The 23,731-nt window shown below is 40.4% G+C and overlaps 3 protein-coding genes across 3 annotated transcripts in view; all 3 read left to right on the top strand.

Annotated features, from left to right (window-relative positions):
• Positions 1–23,099, top strand: part of ank2b (ankyrin 2b, neuronal) — a 118,170-nt gene extending 95,071 nt beyond the window's left edge. The window contains exons 40-45 of the mRNA XM_088015971.1: positions 1,853–1,913; positions 14,057–14,140; positions 14,230–14,394; positions 18,578–18,766; positions 18,911–19,035; positions 22,907–23,099. Of these exons, the coding sequence (XP_087872097.1) occupies positions 1,853–1,913; positions 14,057–14,140; positions 14,230–14,394; positions 18,578–18,766; positions 18,911–19,035; positions 22,907–23,099 (817 nt within the window). The remainder of the gene's footprint in view (positions 1–1,852; positions 1,914–14,056; positions 14,141–14,229; positions 14,395–18,577; positions 18,767–18,910; positions 19,036–22,906) is intronic.
• LOC148153840 (uncharacterized) lies at positions 1,923–11,637 on the top strand. The gene has a single exon (XM_088015983.1). The coding sequence runs from the start codon at positions 2,220–2,222 to the stop codon at positions 11,295–11,297; it is 9,078 nt and encodes a 3,025-aa protein (XP_087872109.1). The 5' UTR covers positions 1,923–2,219; the 3' UTR covers positions 11,298–11,637.
• On the top strand, positions 11,477–13,272 carry LOC106909019 (uncharacterized). The gene is made up of 2 exons (XM_088015404.1): positions 11,477–11,521; positions 11,857–13,272. Exons 1-2 carry the CDS (start codon positions 11,477–11,479, stop codon positions 12,811–12,813), a joined length of 1,002 nt encoding a protein of 333 aa, XP_087871530.1. The 3' UTR covers positions 12,814–13,272.
• Positions 23,100–23,731: the final 632 nt, after the last annotated feature.

The following is a 23,731-nucleotide window of genomic DNA, read 5'->3' on the forward strand; positions in this document are numbered from 1 at the left end:
TTTGTGCAGAATTTGATTTAGGGGCCCCATCAGCACCACGAACAGCATTTCACCATGGATTTGGATAAATATGTGACAGGAGCTTTGTTTAATTGGCCAACCTTAAAAGCAATCAGTGATAATTGTATTTTACTGAGATGTATCTGTGAACAAATAGACTTGAAACTTAAAGTTCAAACTGACAGCATCAGGTTGTAGCTATGGTAACAGCAATCTAACTATGAAGATTGTTCTTTGAACTTTTACAAAGTAAACTTGCCCACAGGGGAACAGAATTTCTCACAACCGGTCTGGCGACATTTGCCGCATGTCTTCCTCCTCTCTTTCCTGTCAAACTACTTTCAAAGAGCCAACAAAACCTTAAAAAAAAGGCATACGAGTGAATGATGGCACAGTAAACATTTGATAAAGGCTTTGACAACAACGTCTGACAACGTCTCCTACCAGCAGCAGCTGGTAGGAGACGCGAGAACGGTAGCGAGAACGAAACAGAGTGTTTCGTTCTCGCTTGGTTTATTTTGTGCTGAATAAATTAAGGAAAAGAGGATTTTAATTTTTAAATACATCTTCAAATAAAAATAAGCATATTTTTACAAAGGGAAACTGTTTTGGTTGCCTGAGCTTTATAGGTTTTTCAGATTTCTGCGCTGAGGTAAACTTCAGAAATCAAGCAGCGACAGCATGAGGGAACGCCCAGAGGCATCAGTGCTGTGATTGGTCCGCGCGCCCAGCTTTGTGGCCTGTTTAATGCATCAACTATAAACCATCTTTTAGGAATAATTCTGCTACGCCAGTGAAACGCTCAGCGCAACAGAGACTCTTACAGTCCGACTCATTTTTTTAAAAATTAATAAAACAATAATTATTTTATATATATATATATATATATATATATATATATAATTTATTTATTTTTTCAAAAAACAAACAACGCTTAGCCTGGTGGGGGGGCAAGTATAGTTTGACTGGCCGCCATGCTTATAATACACTGGGGAAACCCTGCAGTTACTGTATGTTAAGCGTGAGTCCCAGTCAATTCATCCTTAGTTTGTGAAACTACATTGAGTTTTTCCCACTCAAGTCTAATGGTGCATTCACATCATCCCTGTTTAGTCTACTTTTACTTGAACTCTAGTCAAAGTAGACTACCACTGGACTTTCTGGGTCAAGAAAGTCCAATTTGAATGGGAAGTTGTGAATGTGTAATTTAACTTTGATGTGGCCCAAAAAATGAAACTCTGGTTAGGTCTCTGTTTGGTTGAAGTGAACTCTGGTGAGGTTCAAATGCATTTTTGAAAGCCAAGTAGGCTGACTGTAAGGGATGGGTAAATACAACTAAAGCAAACGTGTGTCATGCACTAAAAGGAGCAATGGTTTGTGCTCTTTAGCTGAAAACAAAAGAGAAATCCTACAACTGCTAAAATCTGACACAACTCCCTTACTTTAAGCTATTTTGGGAGGAAGTTGCACTATGTGTCTTGTTCAGAGGTTTTTGTGTAATTTCCCCTAGTGGTTTTTGGTGCAGCGACACCACAGGCAAGTGGATAAACAAGTTTTTCAAAGCTTTTTGTTTGTTTGACACAGTGCAGTGTAAAGACAATGCACCAGCTGAAATGTAACAAGTCTGCCGGACTACTAGGTGTGAAAACACTAAGTTACAAACTCAAGTTCCCATTTCTGAAACTATGACCGAGCAGGATCATAACATTTTCCCTTAAGAACAAAAAACATTTTGACATCCACAAGAAATTTATGTTTACCTTTTAATATGCATGATGTATTTCTACAGATTCCTTTTGGGTTTTTCTAATCTCACTGCATGAACAAATATGACATTTTTGTTTTCTTGCAGCTCATCACAAAGTATATATGAAGAAGTGACAGACCTGGTACATGTTGGGAGTTACAAGCAAGTAAGTCCTTTCTTCACTTTGTACCGCACCTCTCCCTACAACCTCCGTTCCCACGTGATAGACCCTGTGTACAAAGGGGGGCCTAAGTTGTGTGCCCAGGTCACCCCACCTCCCAAATCCACTTTTGAACCATGTGAAGATGAAGGAGCTGTTGACAGTGAAGGGGCGGAGGGGGGCGAGGAGTGGAGTTTGGAGTGTCTACGAACTACTCTTACAGGAGACATCACAGATTACCTATCCCCATCAGCGCTGCGAGAGACTTTCAACAGCTCACGAACTGGTGTTTGTGAAGACCGACCGCTGTCCATGACTGATTTTGGTGACAGCTTGTTTGAGTATGAGCAAGCTGAACAGGACTTTAAAAAACTTTCTATGGAACTCACAAAACCTGATGAGGCTTCTGAAAAAGGATCAGCAGCACAACAAACTAAGAGTGAACAGCTTGCTTTGCCCACATCAGGGTTCACAATCAGGACAGAATGCACGCATTCCAAGCAAATGGCCACAGTAAGTGTGGATGAAGTGTCACCCCGACTTTATAAAGTCCTGTATGGGTATGGTGTTGAATCCATGGATTCAGAGGCTCAGGATCTCTCTGTAATAGCTGAGAATTCACCCCTTCAAGCAGTCAGAAAAGATGAAGTTCAGGCAACTCATAGCCTCACAAAGGGTAGCATAGAATTAGAGAGAGAACATTTTCACTCAGTAGATTTTGTTTCAGGCATATCCAGGGTTGAGTATAGCTTTGAAAAAGCAAAGTCACTCAGAGCACCATCTCTGCCTGAGTATGAATCAATGCCTGGAATAATTTCTGACCTTCAAAGCTCACCTGAGTGTTCTCCAGATACTGTAATACTCCTAAGCGAGTCCAGGGCCTCCTCACCCGAGTCCGTCTCATCGGTAAATGAGCTGAATTTACTTTCCCCAGATTCTCCAGTGCCACAGTTTAGACCCTTATCCCCGCTTCCACCACCTCTCTTATCATGGGAGCTTGGAGAGGATGGGACTGCAGCCCCAAGGTCAAACCATACTCCTTTGCTCTTAACATCAGATGCGGAAGAAAGACCATTAAGATCAATGGTTTCAAACAGAAGACCAATCGGAAGTGCAGTATCATCAGTCAGTGTCTATAGTGGTGAGCAGTCCATGTCACCGCATTCATTAACTTTTAACATGGAGGACAGAGTATCGTCTCCTGAGTCCATTATTTCTGAAACGGTGTATTCGCTTTTTGAACCTGATTATGGTTTCCATAAGGTCACCTCATTATCTCCACCAGACTCTCCTGCCCAACATTTTAGACAATCTCCTTGTGAGCCTTTTCAGTATGATGGTATGTCATCTTCACCAGAGTCAGAAAACTGGCCTGATCCAGTTTTTCTTGGAGACCACAGTTCCAGATTATCTGGCCCTGGCACAGAAACCAGCTCAATGTCTTCAGTGCTGTTTCATCATAAAGACCAAGCTTTATCACCTTCTCTTGTTAAATCTGGAGATGAATCTGTGTCAGCAGAATTATCAGAGTTGTACACAACTTCCTCCTTTAAACCAACAAATATAACTTTGGCTTCCAAAACTGATGATCACCTGCTAAAATCATTGTTATGTGATGCACAGAAAAATCAACAATCACTAACAAAGTTACAATGTGAAAATGAAGATGACTGGGTTATTTCTCTGCATAATGTTGAAGAGAGATCTGTTTCTTCAGATTCAGTGCCTGAATACAGGCCGATGTCACCACAGTCCACACTGTTAGACATTAGAAGGCATTCTCCTGAATCAGACACAGTTGATGAGTGTCTGTACCCTGATTCTCCAATACCACAGTATATGTCCTCTGCACATCATGCAGTTCTAGGAAATTATTACGCATCCTCAACAGAATCTGTATTGTCAGTTGTTGAGTACAAAGCCATGCCTTTGTTGTCATGTTTTGAGGATAGGCCACTATCTCCTGAATCTTGTGGCTCTGAGACTGATTATAGATTATTGACTTCTCCTGAAACAGACCAAATTCTTCACAAAGAGTTTGCACTTGAATTTGCACAAACTGTTGTTATTCCACAAGAATCGGGTCTTGGTAAATTTGAAATAACACAAAGAACAGAGACGGAAGAAAGGTCGGTAGTACAACAAAAATCATCCCAAGCAGAGTCGCTACAAGCTGACGGTACAGAGTCAGACCAAAACATTGCTCCACCCCTGGAAAAAACAAAGCTTCTGTCAACTGATGGCAGTAAAACACAACTATCTCCAGTTTATTCAGAGGCAAAAAAATCAAATGTGAATGTTAAATGTGTTACATCAGTTAGAATGAAAATGTTCGGTGAGACATCCTTACCGTCTTTGTCTCAACAACCTACATCTGAGGATCTTAAATGCTCATTACTATCAACTTCAGACACACTTGAAGAGTTTTCAGCTTTCTGGCCTGCAGTCAAAACAGAAGAGCCTCCATTAGGCTACAGTTTAGCTTATGATGCAGAGCCTTCCAGGATAATTTCTCAAATCCATGATCCTCAATATTCAAGAGAAACATTTAGAAGCAAAGAAGGAAACCATCAATTTTATGACACATTGTTAGACTATAATCAGGAAAATTCAGGAGAAGCTATTGATGATCAAACCAATTATTTGTCAGTAGAAATATACAAAAGGTCATTATCACCTGACTCTGAAGCGCAATCCCAGCCATCGTCACCTGAATCGCTAATGCTGCTAGAAATGGTAAGGCCAGACTCTTCTCTGTCAGGCAGATCTGCAGGTAGTCACCAAGCCTTAACACTAGACTCCCCTATTCCTCAGTTCCAGACCTCCTTCACAGATGCTTCAATACGTGGTGTCAGATCAGTGTCACCAGAATCAAGTTTGTCAGATCTGGAAATAGAATTAGGTTTAAACATTTTATTTTTTGAGGACAGACCATCATCTCCTGATTCAGTATCATCTGTCAGTGCAAATAAGACACGATCAATCGACTCTCCTGTTCCCAGTTTTGAAATGTTATCAGAATCTTTTATAAGAGAGATATCTGACCGATCTTCATTCAATGATTCTGTCTACTCAGCTGATGAGTATGGATGTGTCTCTTTGGCAACAATACCCTTTGAGAACAGACCCCCATCTTTGAATTCTGTTGATAAAAACAAACCTCATTCACATGAATCTCCTGTACCAGAGTTTGGACAAAGCTCATTAGAAACTCATTTAACACTATGGGAGAGATCCTTTTCACCTGTTTCATTGTGTTCAGATGCAGAGGACAGTTTTGCGTCAATGGAATCATTATATGGTGACAGGTGGCCTTCATCTGTAGATTCTGTTGACAGAAACTATCCTCTCTCAACAGAATCCCCCATTCCTGAGTTTAGCCTATTTTTAACAGACCTCCATCCTCAAACCACCCTGCAGGGATCTGTGTTTACTGTTTCAAGTTCCTCAGACATGCATTATGGGTCTGCTTCTCTGGAATCATTATTTGGTGAGAGCCGACCTCCATCCATATGTTCCTTTGAGGAAGATGGGTCACTTTCAGCTGAGTCACCCATACCAAAGTTTGAACGAGTTGTGCAAGACTATGATCTGTCTGCACAAGGTAGATATTCTTTACCCGTTTCTGTTACCTCAGATATAGAGTATGGCTGTGTCTCTTTAGAATTGCTATTCAATGCCAGTAGATCTTCTTCAGTAGATTCTGTTAATGAAACATACCTCTTGTTACCAGAATCCCCTATCCCAGAGTTTAGCCAGGTTTTACTGGACCCCCATGTCTCAACCACTCTGGATGGATGCCTGTCTCCTGTTTCAGTGGCTTCAGACATGCAGTCTCGATCTGTCTCTTTGGAATCATTATTTGGTGAGAGCCGACCTCCATCTATCGACTCCATGGATGAACACGGGCCACTTTCACATGAGTCACCCATTGCAGAGTTCGGAGAAATTCTTGTAGAATCTGATCTGGCTTCACTTGAAGGGCATTCATCGCCTGTTTCTGCTATGTCAGATATTGAATTTGGGTTTGTGTCTATAACATCAGCATTTAATGAGAGCAGACAGTCTGTTATAGATTCTGCTAAGAAAAGCTGTTCTGCTTCACTAGACTCATGCATTCCAGAGTTTGAACACACTTTAGTAAAAGTTAATATGAACACACAACAGAGATCCTTATTACCCGGTTCAGTTCTTTCAGATCTAGACTGTGTGATGTCAGATATTGAATATGCACAATCAGATGTAGACTTATCTATTTCAGAACAGAGACCTGACTCACCAGAATCACAAGCATCTGGGACCATGATGATAGTACAGACCAATACTTCTACTTCTTTAAAGGAAATCAGGGTACCAGTCTACAGACTTGTTTTTGATGCAGAATTTTGGAAGCTTATCTCTCAAGTACGAGATCCTCAGTACAGTGGGGAGACATTCTTTAGTAAAACAGGAGTTTTTGAATATGTTCGCACCAGAACTGAGTATTTTCCAGAATCCCCTGTAGTAAGAACAAGCGAGTTGGAGGATAATATAAGGTCAGGCGATGCAGAATTAGAATCCAGATCTTTGTCTCTTTTGGAAATGACTACAAGTGCTAAAACATCAGATTCCAACTTGTGTCTAGATTCTCAAGATCCCATATTTTCCTTTCAACACCTCAACATTTCTCAGTCTCTGCTAGATTTACCAGCATCAACTGTGTCAGATGAAGATTCAGAATATTGCATGCTCACAACTTTCAGTGAAAGCACACATCATTCAATGACTTCAGCAATATCTGTTGATGACAGGAGTGCAATATCACATGATTCACCCTTCCCAGATTTCAGGCCTGCAGTATCAGAGTCAATTACAGCTTATTCAGTAATACCAAAAGGTGAATGTCAGACCTCATTACTTGATTCAACTGTAAGTCAGTTCAAAGCAGAAGAAACTGAACGTTTTCCCTCATTTGTTGGATTCAGGTCAGAATCTCCTTCTTCACACTTGGAGTGTGCTCCTCTAATGAGTATTTCGAGGCAAACTGAAAGCATACCAGATGCATTTGAGTCAGAAGCCAAGCATGAAAGGAGACCTTTGTCATCTGATTCTGAGTCAGAGTGTAGGTCTATATCACCTGTGTCTCTGACTTTCATTTTCAAATCAACATTCCCTGAATCTGTTGGTTCTCCAAATGAATTCAGAGCGCTCTCCCCAGATTCTCCAATTCCAGAGTTTAGGAAAGCACTACAGGAATCCATAAATAGATGCTATGAGCTTAGATCTTCTTCCCCAGAGACAGTGTCATCAGATTTGGAGGTGGAAATGAATTGGGGGGTGATGTGGTTTGAGGAACAGTGTCTATCTCCTGACTCTGTAGCCTTAGGTAGTGAATACAAAAATCTTCCAGCTGATTCTCCAGTACCTGACTTTAGACAACTTTTCTCAGTTGCTCATGTTGATTACAGTTACAGGGCATCATCACCTGAATCCAATCATTCAGATTTGGATTTTGCTCCCTTCATTTCTCAGCTGTTTGAAGATGAAGTTAAAGAAAGACCAAATTCCCCAGAGTCAAATCTGTCTTTGCATGAATACCAACATTTATTCCCAGACTCACCAATACATCAATACACACACACGGAGGAAAACACATTAATATGTGGCTCTGCATCTCCTGTGTATTCAGATGAGAAGTTAGAGATAGAGTTTTGTAAGTCCTGGCTTATTGAGGATAGAGGAGCATCTTCTGGTTCACCATCTGAATCTGAATTCAGACCAGACTCCCCCATTCCTGATTTTACTCAGGTGCTACAAGAGTCCTTCAATTCACACTTAGCTTTAAGTTTTTCATCCCTAACCTCACTATCTTCAGACAAAGAAACCAATTTAGAATTGGACATATCTGTGCCTTGTCTTTTTGAAGGCCGAGCAGTAACTCCTGGTTCTTCAATATCACAAGACGAATTGAGGCCAGACTCGCCCATTCCTGAATTTACACGTAATCGTGCTGAAATATGTCACATGAATGTAATGTTTTCATCTTCTGAGTCATTGGCTTCAGACAAAAATTTGGAGATTGATTTGTGTACAACTTGGCTTTTTGAAGACAGAGCGACATCTCCTGGTTCAACAACATCCAAAGAAGAGTTTGATGCTCTTTCATCAGATTCTCCCATTTTCACACTTACTCAAATACCAGAAAAATCCATAGTTTCACTCTTTGTTTCAAGGTCTACTTCACCAGAATCAGTGTATTCAGATTTGGAAATGGAATTATCTTCCTCTCTGATGATAGATGATTGCCCCCTATCACCTCTATCCCTAACACCTCAAAGTCAATATGGATTGCTTTCTCCAGATTCACCTGTTCCTGACTTTACTTTTCTGGACTTTTCTGACAGTCATCATAAGATAAGTTACAACAGGTCATCATCAATTGAATCAGAGGCGTCAGAAGTTGAATATGCCCCTTTAATTTCACAGACTTTAGATTTTGAGGACAGTGTAGAATACTTCCCATCAGGACAGTCAGATGATGAGCTTGGATGTTTGTCTCCCAACTCTCCTTTACCTCTGTACCCCATAGCCTTATCTTCTAATGTAACGGTCAGATACAGGTCCACTTCTCCTGAGTTTGAGTTCTTGGAGGAAGATGTGGAGACTGATTTGTGTATGACTTGGCTTTTTGGAGTCCGAGCAGAATCTCCTTGTTCAAGAATATCCAAAGAAGAGCTGAGACCACTTTCGCCAGATTCACCTATTCCCATATTTAGGCAACAGGACTCCATAATACCTAACTTGGAACTAAGGTCCACGTCACCTGAATCAGTGTTTTCAGATTTAGAAATGCCTTCAGAGTTTCCAAGCTTAACTGAAAGTAGATCTTCTTCCCCAGAATCTTTAACATCAATCAGGCTTTCACCTGATTCTCCTCTACATGACCTTGTGCAGCCAGTGTTTGAACTACCCAAGGCAATTTTTAGAAGTAGGTCGATATCCCCTGAGTCAACTTGTTCAGAGGTTGAATATATTGTTTTAAGCCTGGGGTCATTATTGTATGACAACAGACAATCTTCTCCAAGTTCAGGAGGTGTTTCATCTGGTGATGAAAACCGGGCACAGTCTCCAGACTTGAGAAGATCTGATTACAAAGAAGCAGTGCGAGAACATGTTATAGTAAATGTTGGCTATAGATCACCGTCCCCTGAGTCTGTTGACTCAGATGTTGAGTACGCTTTAGGTGAACTTTTGATAACAATGGGATTTGATGTTGAACATAGGAAAGATTCTCTTCTGTCGATAGAGTCACAGATTCAAGACAGGTCATTTTCAACTGAGTCCATACCAGAATTCAAATCCATGTCACCTGGTGAATTGATGTCACTTACAAGCAATAGAAGTGAATCTCCAGAGTCAATTGAGGAAAACACAAGATTATCACCAGACTCACCACTTCCTTCTTTTACTCAGAATGTACTTGAGACTGTAATACAGGAAACATACACTAGGGCTTCATCCCCCGAGTCTCTGCTGTCAGATACTGAATATTACTTGGTATATTATTCATTTGACAAAGGGCTTGAAGACAAAAGAACAGTATCACCTCAGTCAGAAAGATCAGATATTGAATATCCTCCTGAATCTCCAGTATCTGATTTTACTCAGACATTTGTGGAATCTGCTGTGATTATAACAAGCTATCCATCAATAGAATTTTCATATTCTGATGAAATGTCACAGTTATCAATACCATTTTATGCAGAAGCGAGGACATATTCACCAGAATCATTGGAGTCAGAGAAAGAAGAGCATTTAGCACCCAAATCATCACTGGTTGAAACCAGTGATTGCACTGTTTCAAAAACATCAGTTGAGCCTCTCCCACCTGCCACTGTACCTCAGTACAGTCTTGTTTATGACGCTGAGCTATGGAAGTTGATTTCTCAGGTACGAGATCCTCAGTATGCAGGAGAAACCTTTATTAGTAAAACAGCTTTCATGCAGTTTATTCGTAACAAAGATACACGTGAAAGGAATGTTACAAATAATCAACATGACAATAGAATAAAAAACAAAAATGACAAAGATCGATCATCTTTATTAAAACATTCAGAAGTTACTCATCAGTTCTCTGCTACAGAAACAAAAAGAGCAATGAACAACACACGACTGACAGAATCACCACGTCCAATGATTGAACACATTTTGTTATCAGGAACAGCTCTTTACAAGCAGCTAGAGCTTGAATCATCAGAGACACAGTTGTGGTATAATCCTTTGCTATCTACCTCAGTATCTGACAAAGAGAGCAATAATCTCTACAGATCTCCAGAATGTCTCAGTCCAAATTTACCGGAGGTGGAAGACACTAGAGTATCACCCGAATCTGCAAAATCTGTCAGTGAATTTGGGCCCCTCTCACCAGATGCCACATTACCAGAACAGAGGTTGGTATTCTCCGAATGTGTCAAGTATCTCAGAACTACATCATCTCCTAAATCTAAAGCTTCAGATCTTGATTTATTGCAACTGAATCCAGACTTTTTAGAATTCAGGCCTTCATCTCCAGAATTTGCTCTGTCTGAGAATCAGGATGAGAGTCAGAGGCCTTTGTCATCTCAGTCACTGCCTGAGTACAGACCTGTGTCTTTCCAGTTAGCCATGTCTGACCAAAGAGCATCAACTCCAGAAACCGTTTCAGAATGGGTTCAGAATAGGTCACTTTCTCCAGACTCTCCCATCCCTCAGTTTGCTCCAATACCGCAGGTGTACCCCGTGAGACATCTTATCTTAAGCTCATCCTCAGATTCTGAATCCAGTGATTCTGCTGATATGTCAGATGGAAACACTAGTCGACCCTCCTCACCTGAATCCATTTCATCCATCAATGAGTTCAGTTGGTTATTGCCTGATTCACCAGTTCCTGAATTTATGAGAATTTTATCTTCTTATTTTATGGATCCTACTTCCTATGATAGATCACCCTCACCTGTGTCTTTGTCATCAGACTCTGAGTTTGTAGCCTTACCCGTTGAATGTTGGACTGATGATAACCCCAGACCTCTGAGCCCTGCAAGCTTTGAATCTGAGAAGACATTTTGTTTTGATGATGAGCTCAGTTCAGAGGTTTCACCCCACATGAGTGATGATGTGTCATCATCACTCATTAAATCTGCTAAAGAACATTGCCCTCATCTGCAACAAATGACAGAATCCAAGTCAAAATTCTGGATATGCAAAGAAGAAATTTTCCACAGATCAAAAGCAGATGAAGATGCCAGAGAATACTTGTCTCCAAAGCCATCAACAGCTAAAGATGCAAAACAAAAGGAAACAAAGACCCAACAAAAAAGTGGTGAAGAACTACAGGGCAAACCAGCCCATCATAGGGTAAGACATAGAGCATGAGAATGAACCAATAACCTTTTGATAACTCAAAAACAACACACTGCTTTTAACTCAGGACATGCCGGGCTAACACTTTAGGAACAGAGGCCTTTGATACTTTGAAGGAGTTTTGGATCTTTTTTGGGTTGCTAATATTACTAACCACTTCCTATTTTCCTCTGGTTCATTTTTGTTTGATGATGAAATACTGCAACATTTTCTTACACCAGGATAACCAAGTCCAGGTCTGGAGAACTAATATTCTTTAACTTAAATAAATCCCCTCTCCATCACACCTGAACCAAATGACTGAATTGCCATTTGGTTCAGTAATGACTCTTTCCTTTGCTTCAGATGTGTTAGAAAAGGGATGTATCTAAAGGTTGCAAGTCCTCAAGGACTGGATTTGGGCCCCCCTGGCTTAGATATAAATTATATAGGTCTAACTGACTGATGGGTGATGGAAACAATACAAGTTTAATTTAAATTGTGCAGTGGCACTAATGAGTTAAAAGGCTTTCAGAGGTTCACATAACCTCTGTGCAGATGTAATAAACTTACATAAATCATTTCATTCCAGGTTCCCCCAGACTTTCGAACATTTGATACCCAGAGCAACCAGTTTCCTGTCACATCAGCAACAAATGGTGGCAGTAAAACTACAGAGCTGTTCTTTGATGATAAGCCAATCACATCAGATCCCATACTCCCACCTGACCAGACTTCATACAAAACACACCGAACTGTTCCTCCTGTACTGTCTGTGATTGAGAAAGCTTCAAGTTTAAAGTCCCATGTGTCCAGACAGAATCCAGACACATGTGACTTTATGCAAGTTCAGTCCAATCAACCTTTTTCACCCAAGTCAGATGAGTTTTTGCTACCAACTGATTATAAGACAATATTTTCAAGTCAACAAGCCTTGGGAGTTTCTGAATGTGGCCAAGCATTCTCCGATGATTTGAGTCCAGTGTCTCGGGTGTTTAGTGGTCCCAGCTCAGCACAATTTGCCTCTCAAGATACCGTCAGCGAAGAGTCAGAAGTCACCAAAGACTTTGCATTTTCTCTAGGCTTTAGGAGAGTCCTCTCTGAATTCGAGAGAACAGCATCAGAATTTGAACCAAACACTACAACCAACCGACAAAAGATATCAAGTGAGGTTGCCAAGTCTCCACATCCATCAGATTCAGAGCTAGAATTCTTTGACTGCCAACAAGACTTTTTTGAACCAGAAGATGTGATGCCAGAAGATGAGATAACTTATTATTCTGAGCACTCTCCAATAAACCCAAGAAGTAGTTCAGATATGGGCCTACTGAAAGTCCACCCTGAGCACACCACTCAACGTTTTCTTCAAGTAGAACCTAAAAGGCAACTGTCTTCTGGCAGTGAAAGTCTTGGTGAATTTACTTATGATTCAGATGTTTCACGGGAGTGTGCTGCAGAGGGTGGCTTTCCCATTTGTGAGCAGCTTCTATCTAGAGATCAAGCTGGGTTTTACGATGATGATGACTTCCTGGGAATGGTAAGAGGATGAGCATGAGCACTGGTTTCTGACTTGCCTAGTTTCAAATTGCTGCTGCACACAAGATGTAGAAAAAAAACCTAGATTGATTTTATGAAACTGATGTGCACAAGAGCATAAACTTAAAAGGCAAATATGTTTATGCTGTGAAGAAGTATTTGCAGTTGTTCACTTTGATGCACAGTTGAGATTAACAAGCTGCTCTGAAGAGTTCTACTACATGCACCACTGTTTGCATCAATTGGTGTGTGCGCATGTTGTTTCCCCCCATAGTGTCAAAAATGAAAACACTGAACAGTTCTATATTTCTTTCTCCCATTTGACATTTCAATTCATCCTCATGAGCAGTAGATAAGCTGGCTCTTATTGCTGCATGTTTGTTTTAGTTGAACATTGTTGCTTTATTGTGCCTTCTCTTCATCTCACATCACTTTTATGTACAGCATTTTGAATTTATTTCCCTTACAAGGACAGAAGAGTGTGAGGTTAAGAGAAAAGCCTAAGCATGGGTTGCCTGTAGCAGTTTGTTGTAGTACTACTGCAGAACACATGACATTCACCCATGCTGGTTGTGTGCTGTCTCCAGGAGATAGCAGAGGAGCTAGGAGCACTGTCCTCTGATAGCTCAGAGGAGGAGGTGCTGACCACCAGAGTGGTCCGACGCAGAATAATCATTCAGGTAACATAAAAGATGATGCAACAACACAAGGAGGTGGAGTGGGTGGTCGGGTTTCACAGGTTCTTAAAAGTTTTATATAGTGAAACTGAACTTTCAAGACAAAACATTTATTGTAACAATAACTAGTACAACATTCCTCTTAAGAAAAGCTTCTGTCTTTTAAAATATAAAAATGTTTTCAGTGAGGGTAAGTTCACTGGAAACCATAAGCATACTCTCATAACTTTTCAGTTTAAAGAATAAACAGTTTTCCACTCACTAAAGAGGTAATTAAAATGTAACGAGTGATGAGAGCTGATTACCAATAAAACCAAGGGTTTATTATCCACTATCAAATAACTGCTGAATAACTAAAGCAGATAAAAAAAAATTTCACTACCAAGAAAAAAAAATTAACACATGAACTATAATTTAAAGAAATATTATTGACCAGGAAATTAACCACCAAATCCAATTGCTGTTTTAACTTTCATAGAAACTGCATGAGTCTGTCAGCCTTGCCTGAACCCAGGTGGGACAAGATCATCTTAGGTAGACTGCCACCAATGGTATTCTGCAACTGATTTGTTTGTGCAGGCGGATATACTGCCAGACATTCCACCACAGACTGTGACTGAAGAGAAGTACACAGATGAACATGGCAACATGGTAGTGAAGAAGGTAAGAAATACAAGACAATAACAGAGGCTCCAAACAGTAGGGTGCCGACCCTCTCACCGTAATTGTCCATTTGCATTCATCATCACTAGATCACGCGGAAGGTGATTCGTAAATGTATGTCTCCGGATGGGTCAGAAACACAGGAAGTGAGCATTGATGGCTCCCACCAGGAGATGGTGAAGATAGAGGAGGGAGATGCTGTGTCCAGAGTGGCAAAGAGAACTGTGCTTCACAGCAGGGGAGACCAGAAAGAGGTGGGTCCCATTTCCTGGGCCTATATCTACAGTTGGAATAGGATCCTTGCATACACCAAATAAAACAACGTTTTTTCTGAAATTAAATCAGATTAAACTTTGTGTTTTGGGCTTGTTCCAATGAACAAATTGTTTTTATTATCTATCCACCTTATTCCTGGGAGGCTTACTGGGGAAACGATTATGGGTCTTACTTCCGGCGCCCACCGGAAGTAGCAGTATTTCACTGTAACTTGTTGGGTTTTTTGCTAATCTACATACATGATAGAAGTTACAGCTCTCTTTTCGGTTAAACTTGTTCACAGACACACCGTCTGCTATCAGAGAGCTGCTCAGTACAGAGGATCGTAATTGTGAGTTTAATCTCGGGGAGCGACAGAAACATGATCATTACATTTTGTAACAGAATGACTTAGCAGAGCTGCTAGCAGCTCGTTTCTCTGAAGAACTGACAGTAATAAAGAGAAAAGCAGAGAAGCTGGTCAGAGATCTGAGCTGCCATTAGCGCCGACAGTGTAAAACACCAGAACTACATAATATTAGCTTGGTGTGATATAAATTTTATTTTTGTCTGTATATAAAAAATAATAAAGTTCATGATCTGAGTCTTGTTAAGGAAGATTTTTCTGAATTAGTTAATTTTGGAAAAAGTTTGGCTGTTTCTCTCTTCCTTTATGATCCCGGGTCGTCTCGCGACGGCCACGTGTTGGCACAGAGAAAAACAATGCGTATCGACGTCACAGAATTACAGCGTTTAATCAAATAGAAGACAACACATAAAATGACAACAGAACAACAGAGACATACATTCATTTACCTGAGACAAAGAGGATAGTAAGAAAAAAGGCAAAGACGCGTCTTTGGAGAGTGCTGATGCAAAAAAAGCAAAATAAGGCAGCAATCTGATTTGTTACTCCTGTGTACAAACTTTTATATTAAAGGCGTGTTTTCCCTCTTTAATATGTTCAAATAAGGCGTATCTCTGCTTGACCAACTGGAAGCTGTCTTGGACCCTCTTAAAAGTTAGAGCCTCCTTACAATTTGCTTCCAAGATCAAAAGCCATTTTGTCCCCTTTGTTTAACAAAAGGAGAGCAGAGCTTGTCCTGAACTCCTGTGGTTTTAAGGCCATCTGGGCAAAGAAGAACATAAGAAAAGTATCATAGTTATCATAGATAACTGTGAAATCTGAAGTCTCTCCCGCTCTTCTCCTTACATAGATTCTCAGGAACAAACTTAAATTCGGTAATTTAGTTCAGGGTTATCTCCACAAACCCAGTTTTGCTCTTCTGCACTCAGCACCTCAAAAGATCGAGTCCTGCCTTAAACTAAAAAGTGGTTCATACAATCAACAGAATAGAATGGAGTAAAATTCCTTTTTTAACCTATCCAATATAACATTCAATCCTAAGTATAAAAGTTAACACAATCATTTTCCAAAACCCCTTTCACCATAAACCTGAGCAATTTTCTAATACTAAACAAAACATTTTCCATCACACCATTTCCATTTGAATCTGATATAGTCACAAATAATACAATTTTCAAATACATTCATCATTTACTAGATTAGTAATTCTAAAACTAGATAATACAATTTTCATTAAAAGCATGCTATTAGTAACTAAGAAAAATGTCTTACAAATTAAATGTTAGTGGTTTTAAACATTCTATGTTGTATTCAGTTTTACACCGTCCCAGATGTTAGTTTTGGAAGACTTTTGAAGTGAACCGAGCAAACTTCTCTCTCCCGCTCATCCAAGTGATGCTGCCTCCCTGCAGATGCTAATTTTATGACCTCCTGTCCTCTGATAACAACAAGAGCCTCAGTGAGAGTTCCCTTTTTGATCTCTATTTTCCTTCTGTACTTTGAATACTTACCCATCAATAGGTTAGTTTTTAAATCATTAACACAAACCTGTTCAAAATTAAGAAATTTGATCAAAATGACTCAATATACCTTTTACACATGCCATACAGTGTTTAACTGTATTAAACACTAAAATAATCATTTTTCCTCAACAGTCTTTATCATTATGTTTGAGCCAGGAACATTTTTTATAAGACAAAATAAAATATCTGGGCTCATTTAGTCCATCACAACCAGAATCTCAAGGTTCTCCTGCTGAGTGTCGCTGCAAATGAGTGGAGAAATGACCGCAGCTGCTGCGCTCGGTTCTGGTTCCCACTGGACCAGAACCGAACCGAATCCCACATTAACCTGTTATAGAGAGCAACCTGCCACTGGAAAGTGTCTGCCCTTTCGAAGCTTGGGTAGCCGTTGTTCTGTTCGTGGCTGTACTTCAATAATCAGACCAAGTTAAATTTGTGGCTGCAACAACAGGTGTGTCTTGAACGTGCTTCCATAACAAAGGCAGTAGTTTTCATCACTTACTGACAAATAAGGAAACAAAAAGAATTTGGTTAAAAATTGTAAACTTGAAGAGAGAACCCAAAATGCTTTATGTGTGCTCATTTCACTGTGTGGATAGAAAGCCAAGGGAAGAAAACCCGCATCTGCAACTGAGTCAGTGAAGTAGCTAACTTTGCTAGTGTGGGTTATTTACGGCCATTTCTTCAAGTCACCATCCCTCCCCGCATTAGCTGTAGCTAGCGGTAAAATAATATTGCTACGTGTAAGCTGTGATAGCTGGAGTTCCCACATATTTTATAGCATAAAACCTCTGTGGACAGCCGGTTAGCGAGTTGCTAACATGTAAACAAATCGCGGTTCCGGTTAGCAGCGGAAGTCGCGCCTATAAATCACGCAAAGCCTCATGGGGTCTAGGAATAAGGTGGGTAGAATTGAGTGGTGCCAAAACATGGGACTGTGTTTTAAGCCACTTTGGCTGGTTAGGGTTAGACAACAAGAGGAGACCCCTTGTCTCATTGGGAGAGCCATTTGGACCCTTTGTCCTTAGATGTCTTTAGATGTTGATTCAATATTTTTACATAATGGTCTTCCCATCATGATGGCATCTATTTTATGAAGTACACCAGTTCCCCTGGGACAAAACAGGTCCACACCATGATGCTGCCACTCTCTTGAAAACACACACGTCTGTTTTTGTTAAGCAGACGTGTGTTGACTGGTTCCTCTCTGGACTTTTATTTTGAGGAATCAAGGCGGATGGTCCATGCTCAAACAAAGACAATGACAATAAGAATCTGTAGCAAGACTTCAAAATTTCTCTTCACAGACACTCTCATCCAATCTGACAGACTTTAAACTAAAGGATGTCCAATAATGTCAGTCTGTAGACCAGGGTGTCAAACTCCAGTCCTCAAGGGCCGCTGTCCTGCAGTTTTTAGATGTGTTACAGGTACAAAACACTGGAATGAAATGGTTTAATTACCTCCTTCTTGTGTAGATCAGTTCTCCAGAGCCTTGCTAATGACCTAATTATTCTATTCAGGTGGTGCAGCAGAGGCTCATCTAAAGGCTGCAGGGAGCCTTTAGACTCCAGGACTGGAGTTTGACACCTGTAGAAAGAAACCCTAAAAGAGCTGCAGTCAAAGGTGTTTCTACAAAGTTTTGACTCAGGGGGGCTCAAAAAGAAAAGCACACAATGTTTCTTAGATTTTTACATAGGAAATTTACTGACAGTGAAGTTCCATTTTCGTTAAATTGTCATAATGGTGGCCAACCATTATGCATATAATGGTTGGTCACTATAGCCAACCATTATATACATAATGGTTAGGGTTAAGGGAGGGGCGGGGCAAGGAGTACCGAGGGATTTTATTGGATAAGCCCAATGTCCATCAATAAAATCAACCAGTGGGCCTTTGCGGTCGATAAAAATATTTAATATACTTAAAAAAAAAAAATTATGACACCCTAGGGCCGCCCCATATACAGACTGATGTCCATCAGTCTGCACTCCAGACGGCCAGTCCTCCCCTGGACAGAAGTTCAAACAGATGCAGTTTTTTTTCCTGTTCAAATTGTCAACCCGCCACGGTGGCGGTGCTTACGCGCCACTTCAGACTTTTACGCGGGTAAAAGTCTGAAGGCGCTGCAGGCTTCTCTGAGCGCCTTCAGAGAAGCCACCATTTGGAGAGAAAGGGTTGTTAATTTCCACCCTTGGCTGTGTCCCACAGAAATTCGATCTATTACTGTGTTTAACTATCACATGTTGAAGTTCCCCAACAGTTCTTGGTGTGTTTTTGTTCTGTCTCCAGCTGACCTTTTCCGAACCCCTGGCTCTGGGTGCCACCACAGTGTCAGAGTTTGAGGTGGAACCTGTTCAGGGTCGAAAAGTCAGCAAAGTTGTCAAGACGACCGTAGTCAGGGGTGAGAGGATGGAGAAGCAGAGAGGAGACCCCTTGTTGTCTGCAGACCTCCCCTCAGCCCAGGAAGACTTTGAAAAGGTCAGCGTGTTCAGATGGAAAAGTTGAGATTCTGATCTGCTTGTTTTCTTATCTGTGCAAGGTGTGATGTTTTTCAGTTACCTTTTTGCTGAGCAGAAGTTTCTCTACCTGATGTGTCTCCTCTCCCTCACTCTTCCCCTCCAGGCATTGAGTTATGCTGGAGGTTTTGGCAAAGTGCTGCTGCCTCATGTGGTAGAGAAGGAGATGGTACAGGAGGACGGTTCTGTGGTTAAAAGGTTGGGCTATGAGCAATACTGTGAAGACAAGCTGTTAGTCACAGGCATGGTGTGACTTCCCCTTCATACCTTCAGTGCTTAAACTTGGCTCAAAAATGCAAAGAGTAAAGTTTTGGCTCTTGATCTTACCATTTGTTCCAGTTTTGAACTAACTGATCACCAATAGCTCTTGGCTCAAGATACAAATTCTATGAAAAACTAAACTCACTTATAGGCACATTCTAAAGGTTTTGCTGTAAGTCTGCTGTTCTGTCAGAGCTTCTACCAAGGAGGTGTGTTACTGCATACTGGAGCCAGTATTACATGTCACGAAATGTGTCCGATTTTGAAGAGAGCCGGAAAACCATAATATTTAAATGTGGCAAGTGTGGTGAGTAATTTGGTCCTTGGTCTACTTGTTCAAGACAAATAATGGCAAATAATTCTGCTCCTCAAAGAAGGAAAGCAGGGTTTGTTCCAAGCTTGGTTTGATCTGAGTGGAGAACTTTCCAAAGGAGCACTTAGCCGTCAGAGCCTTAAGATTGTTAGAAGCACCTTGTTGGTCAGCAAGGTACATTTTCTTTGAGATCCAGAAGACCCAGTCCTCCTGGGTTGTTGTGGTTGACACGTATCTTCAGTGTTACAAGCAGGACTGATGGTCACAATTTGTAATAATCCCAAAGGAAAATAAATGTAATTCAAACTATTAAAGATTCATCAAGAAGTTGTTATAGATGTTGATGACTATTGCAAGGATCAGTAGGGTGTACCTGAAGAATCTTCAGAGGTTCCGTCACAAAACCAGCCTTCTTTATCTGCTTATTGGACTTTTTTAAGTCTCTGATGCTGCTAAACTAACCCAACAGATGATGGCAGAAGAGAATGCGCTCTCCACAGGAGGCAATTTTTCTGTAATCATTGAAGGATCTAAGCTTCCTCAAACTCCAATCTGCTCTGTCCCTTTCCACTCTTAACCCTAACCCCAACGCAATGTTGGACTCCATCAAAGCTGACTCAACAATTCTCTTCATGGTGTTCATAGAGGGGATCTTAAGATGCAAGTTGTGGAGAGAAATTTATCTCATGAACCTTCTCCAGTAATTCATGGCTGTGCATCAATACACAATCTTTGTGGTTGAAGTTGGGTTTTATGGTTGGCTTTTGGGGCAAAGGTTGGGTTCATAAGAGACCATCATTCGATGAATTCAGTTAATCAATCCATCAGTATTGATCCCAGAATCTTCATTTCAGCATGAAAATCAGCAATGCTCTGCATAAGATGGGACTTTAGTTCCATTAAAAATAATATAGTAATGGTTTATCTATATTAGAAACATAAAATAGAGGAAAACTGCTTTGGAATATATAATCAGTTAATTCCTGCTATGTGTGTATCAAGACATTTTCTAAAATGTCAGCAGTATTGTCTGTACTCCAGCCTACCTTTAGTCTCCATGGTAACCAATGAGAGGTAATGTGCAGTATGTCCAGTGCAGTAATGAGAGGTCATTACTGCACTAAGTCGGATGTTCATCACAGGCAGACTTCCACTACTCGGCTAAAGCGGAGTTGACTTTTCATTTACCGCTTTTTCCAACTTTGAGAATGTTTAGTGCACTTAGTTTTTACTAAATTAATGTTTCTGGTTGATTTCTCAAGCACTTGGCTCTTTTAGAAATTATCAGTTGAATAAAGTTTGACATCTTGTGTTGAAGTTTTAGTTAATGACTTAAGAATTCTTCAAGCAGTTAGACATTTACTGTGGTTTGCAAAAGTATTCATACCCCTTGAACTTTTTCCATTTTTTGTCAAGCCAAGCCCATGTCAAAACTTGATGAAACTTGGCGTACAAGAATAAAAGAACAAAATAAAATACAGGCAGTTAGAACAAGATATAAATTCAATGTGTAAGGACATGTAAATTATAATATCAAAATTAGAATGAGGAAAATAAGTACTTGAACACCCTGCGACTTTGCAAGTTCTCCCACTTAGAAATCATGGAGAGGTTTGAAGTTTTCATCTTGGGTGCTTGTCCACTGTGAGAGACATAATCTAAAACTCCAGAACCTTGATACGCTCTTCGTGGAGCCATTCCTTGGTTATCCTGGCTGTGTGCTTTGGAAGATCCAGCCACAAACAATGAGCATCTTCAATACTCTACCTGAGGGAAGGAGGTTGTTCCCCACAATTTCCCCCCGTCGAGACATGGCCCCAGTCAGTGTAGTCGTCCTGTCCCATGTACAGAAAAACACCCCAAAGTATGATGCTTCACAGTAGGAATGGTGTTTTTGGGATGGTACTCATCATTCTCCGTCCTCCAAACACGGCGAGTGGGATTAAGACCAAAAAGTTCTATTTTGGTCTCATCTGACCATTGAACTTTCTCCCAGGATTCCTCTGAATCATCCAAATGGTCATGATTCAGAGGATCATGATCCAGAAAGATTATAACCCTGAATATTCAGGGTTTGAGTTTTATTGCAGGGGGGAGTTTAATTTGAATTTAACTTGGCACTTTATAAATTAACTTCCACTTGGTGTAGCATTAACTTACGCTAAGTAGTGTTGGTTAGTGGAGCTACTGTTTAGGATTAGCGGCGGCTGGATGGAATGATGGCAACAGTGGTTGCCATCATTCCTCTGGTCTAAGGACATGTAGTGTGAAACACTTTGAGGTCTTCAGGACTTAAAGCTTTATACAATTTCATACTTTAGGGTTAACACAACTAACGTTTTAGTTTGTGGTGTCCCCACTGATCACATGATGTATGGCAGCAGATTAATCAAGTGAACTTTTTAGTTTTGTTGGAAATCAGAATTCTGAAAACCAAAAATTTTGTACCAACCTCAAATGGTAGAATCAAGATTGTTGGGAATCCGAACTCGCATCTGTGTTTGGTTTATGTAATTATTAGTAATTGTAACCAATAACTTCTTGTCAATTAAATTATTAATGAAATTAAATATTCTTTAGTTTTTAACTTATGATTCCAGGAACTCTGGAGCTATAAGTCAAACTCATTCTTTCGCAAAGGAATGAATTCAGACCAGCAGAAGATCACTGACGCACTGATTTCTTATCAAGTCTGAGGATTTATTAATACAATAGCACAACTTTGCAGCTGAATTATTCAGCAAATAACCAATTTCTTTAACTGGCATGCAATTTAGCTAAAAGATAAAAAAGGATACTTTGGTCTACAGCACTGTTGTGCTGCATTTGTGGTTCTGCAAAATTGATTTTTCTTTTTTAGGGAGCTTTGAAGTTATTTTCCAGTATTCCATGTCATTTTGCCATAGTTTATTCATTAATCTGAATTGATTCCTATTTTATTGGCACGACACAATCAGGTCAAGCAAGCATACAAAAGCTTGCTTGAGCTTTTGTATGTTTTACAAAAGTATCCAAAAGCCTTATTTTAAACGCCTAATTCATGCCAAAAATGGAACAGTCTCACTTTGAATCGATTGTCAATCAGGCCAAAGCAAATGTCCCAAAAGGCAAAAATTGATGGAACAAAAAAAATGGAGAGGCCGCTTTTCTGTCAGTTCTCCAGTGAACACTGTGAAGGTTTTGAAATAAATGTTAGAAGAAAGAGTCAGAGCTTTTGTGTCTCAGCTGCAGGTTGACTGTTATCTGATCAGCCCAGAGTTTTATGACAGAATTTTGGTAGTGATGTCTTCAGCACAAGAAATGCTTAGGACTTAGTTCTGATCAGTTTTTGAATAAAATTGGATCAGACCAGTTGTCGTTCATTTAGTTCCACTCAGTTGTGGTAAAAAAAATATTTCCAATTCCATTTCTGCTCACTGAATCAGAGAAATAACATGCCGTTCCATGTTTCCCTCCAGGTCTGTGTGTTTTCAGGGCCTGACCTGATCTATCGGTCTCACTCCTCCTCATGTTTGCTTGCTCCTGCAGAAGCCAGATGTATAAGTCACGCACCCAGAAGAGGACCGTGGTGAGGGATGCCCAGGGGAAGCATGTACACCTGGAACGTCTGGACGACACCCCGGACGCTCTGCAGCCCGATGCCCTGCAGCAGCACTTGCACCACCTGCTCCAAAGGTACTGTGAGGATGACGAGGAAGAGGAGCAGGAGAGCCATGACTGAACCCTTACTACATCTTCCAGTGAAACTTTTGGTGACGTTCTTTCTCAGAGCCAGATGTTCTCCTCTCCAGTTGTTGGTTTGTAGATTTCAGAACAGGATTTGTCTTTAACAATATTTTTTTCCATTTGCTCTAATTTTGACCAAAGAAAGCACCTCTCAAAGTTTTAGATCTTTTATTTCATGGTGTTCAGCTGCTCCGACGTGTTGGAGGTACAACTCACCAACATGATGTTCAAGGGAGCTTCATGGGCCTCTTCTTCAAGAACTCTTGTAAAGATTTATACATAAAGAAGATGAAAGGAATCAACCCTAACCCTAGCATTTAATACAGCATGAAAACCTGCTGTACATGTCCTCATATATCTGGAGAAATTACTCATAAAATTACTGTTCCATGGAGATAATAAAATGGTGATGGTGTGTTTCAGAACCAAACCTATATGATCATAGCTTTTATCTTCATGCATCAACCCTTATTTCAGTTTAAGTCCACTGTGTCACATTGTAGCGTTGTAGAGCCTCGTCTGGCATGTGACTGTAAATAGTGTGTTTATTGAAAAAGAAAGTAGTGATGAGGAATGTGTCAACGCACCTGGAGCACCTCTCCCCACCCCAAGGTTCTACTACCCATT

The sequence above is a fragment of the Poecilia mexicana genome, unplaced genomic scaffold (genome assembly GCF_051168715.1).
Source record: "Poecilia mexicana isolate PSO_F unplaced genomic scaffold, ASM5116871v1 scaffold_18, whole genome shotgun sequence".
NCBI lineage: Eukaryota > Metazoa > Chordata > Actinopteri > Cyprinodontiformes > Poeciliidae > Poecilia > Poecilia mexicana.

Bases quoted from the DNA above. Each gene is read 5' to 3' on its own strand.
- LOC148153840 (XM_088015983.1), top strand. From the start codon at position 2,220: ATGACTGATTTTGGTGACAGCTTGTTTGAGTATGAGCAAGCTGAACAG.
- LOC106909019 (XM_088015404.1), top strand. From the start codon at position 11,477: ATGAAATACTGCAACATTTTCTTACACCAGGATAACCAAGTCCAG. The intron at 11,522-11,856 runs GTCTGGAGAACT...ATTTCATTCCAG, and splicing joins ACCAGGATAACCAAGTCCAG to GTTCCCCCAGACTTTCGAAC.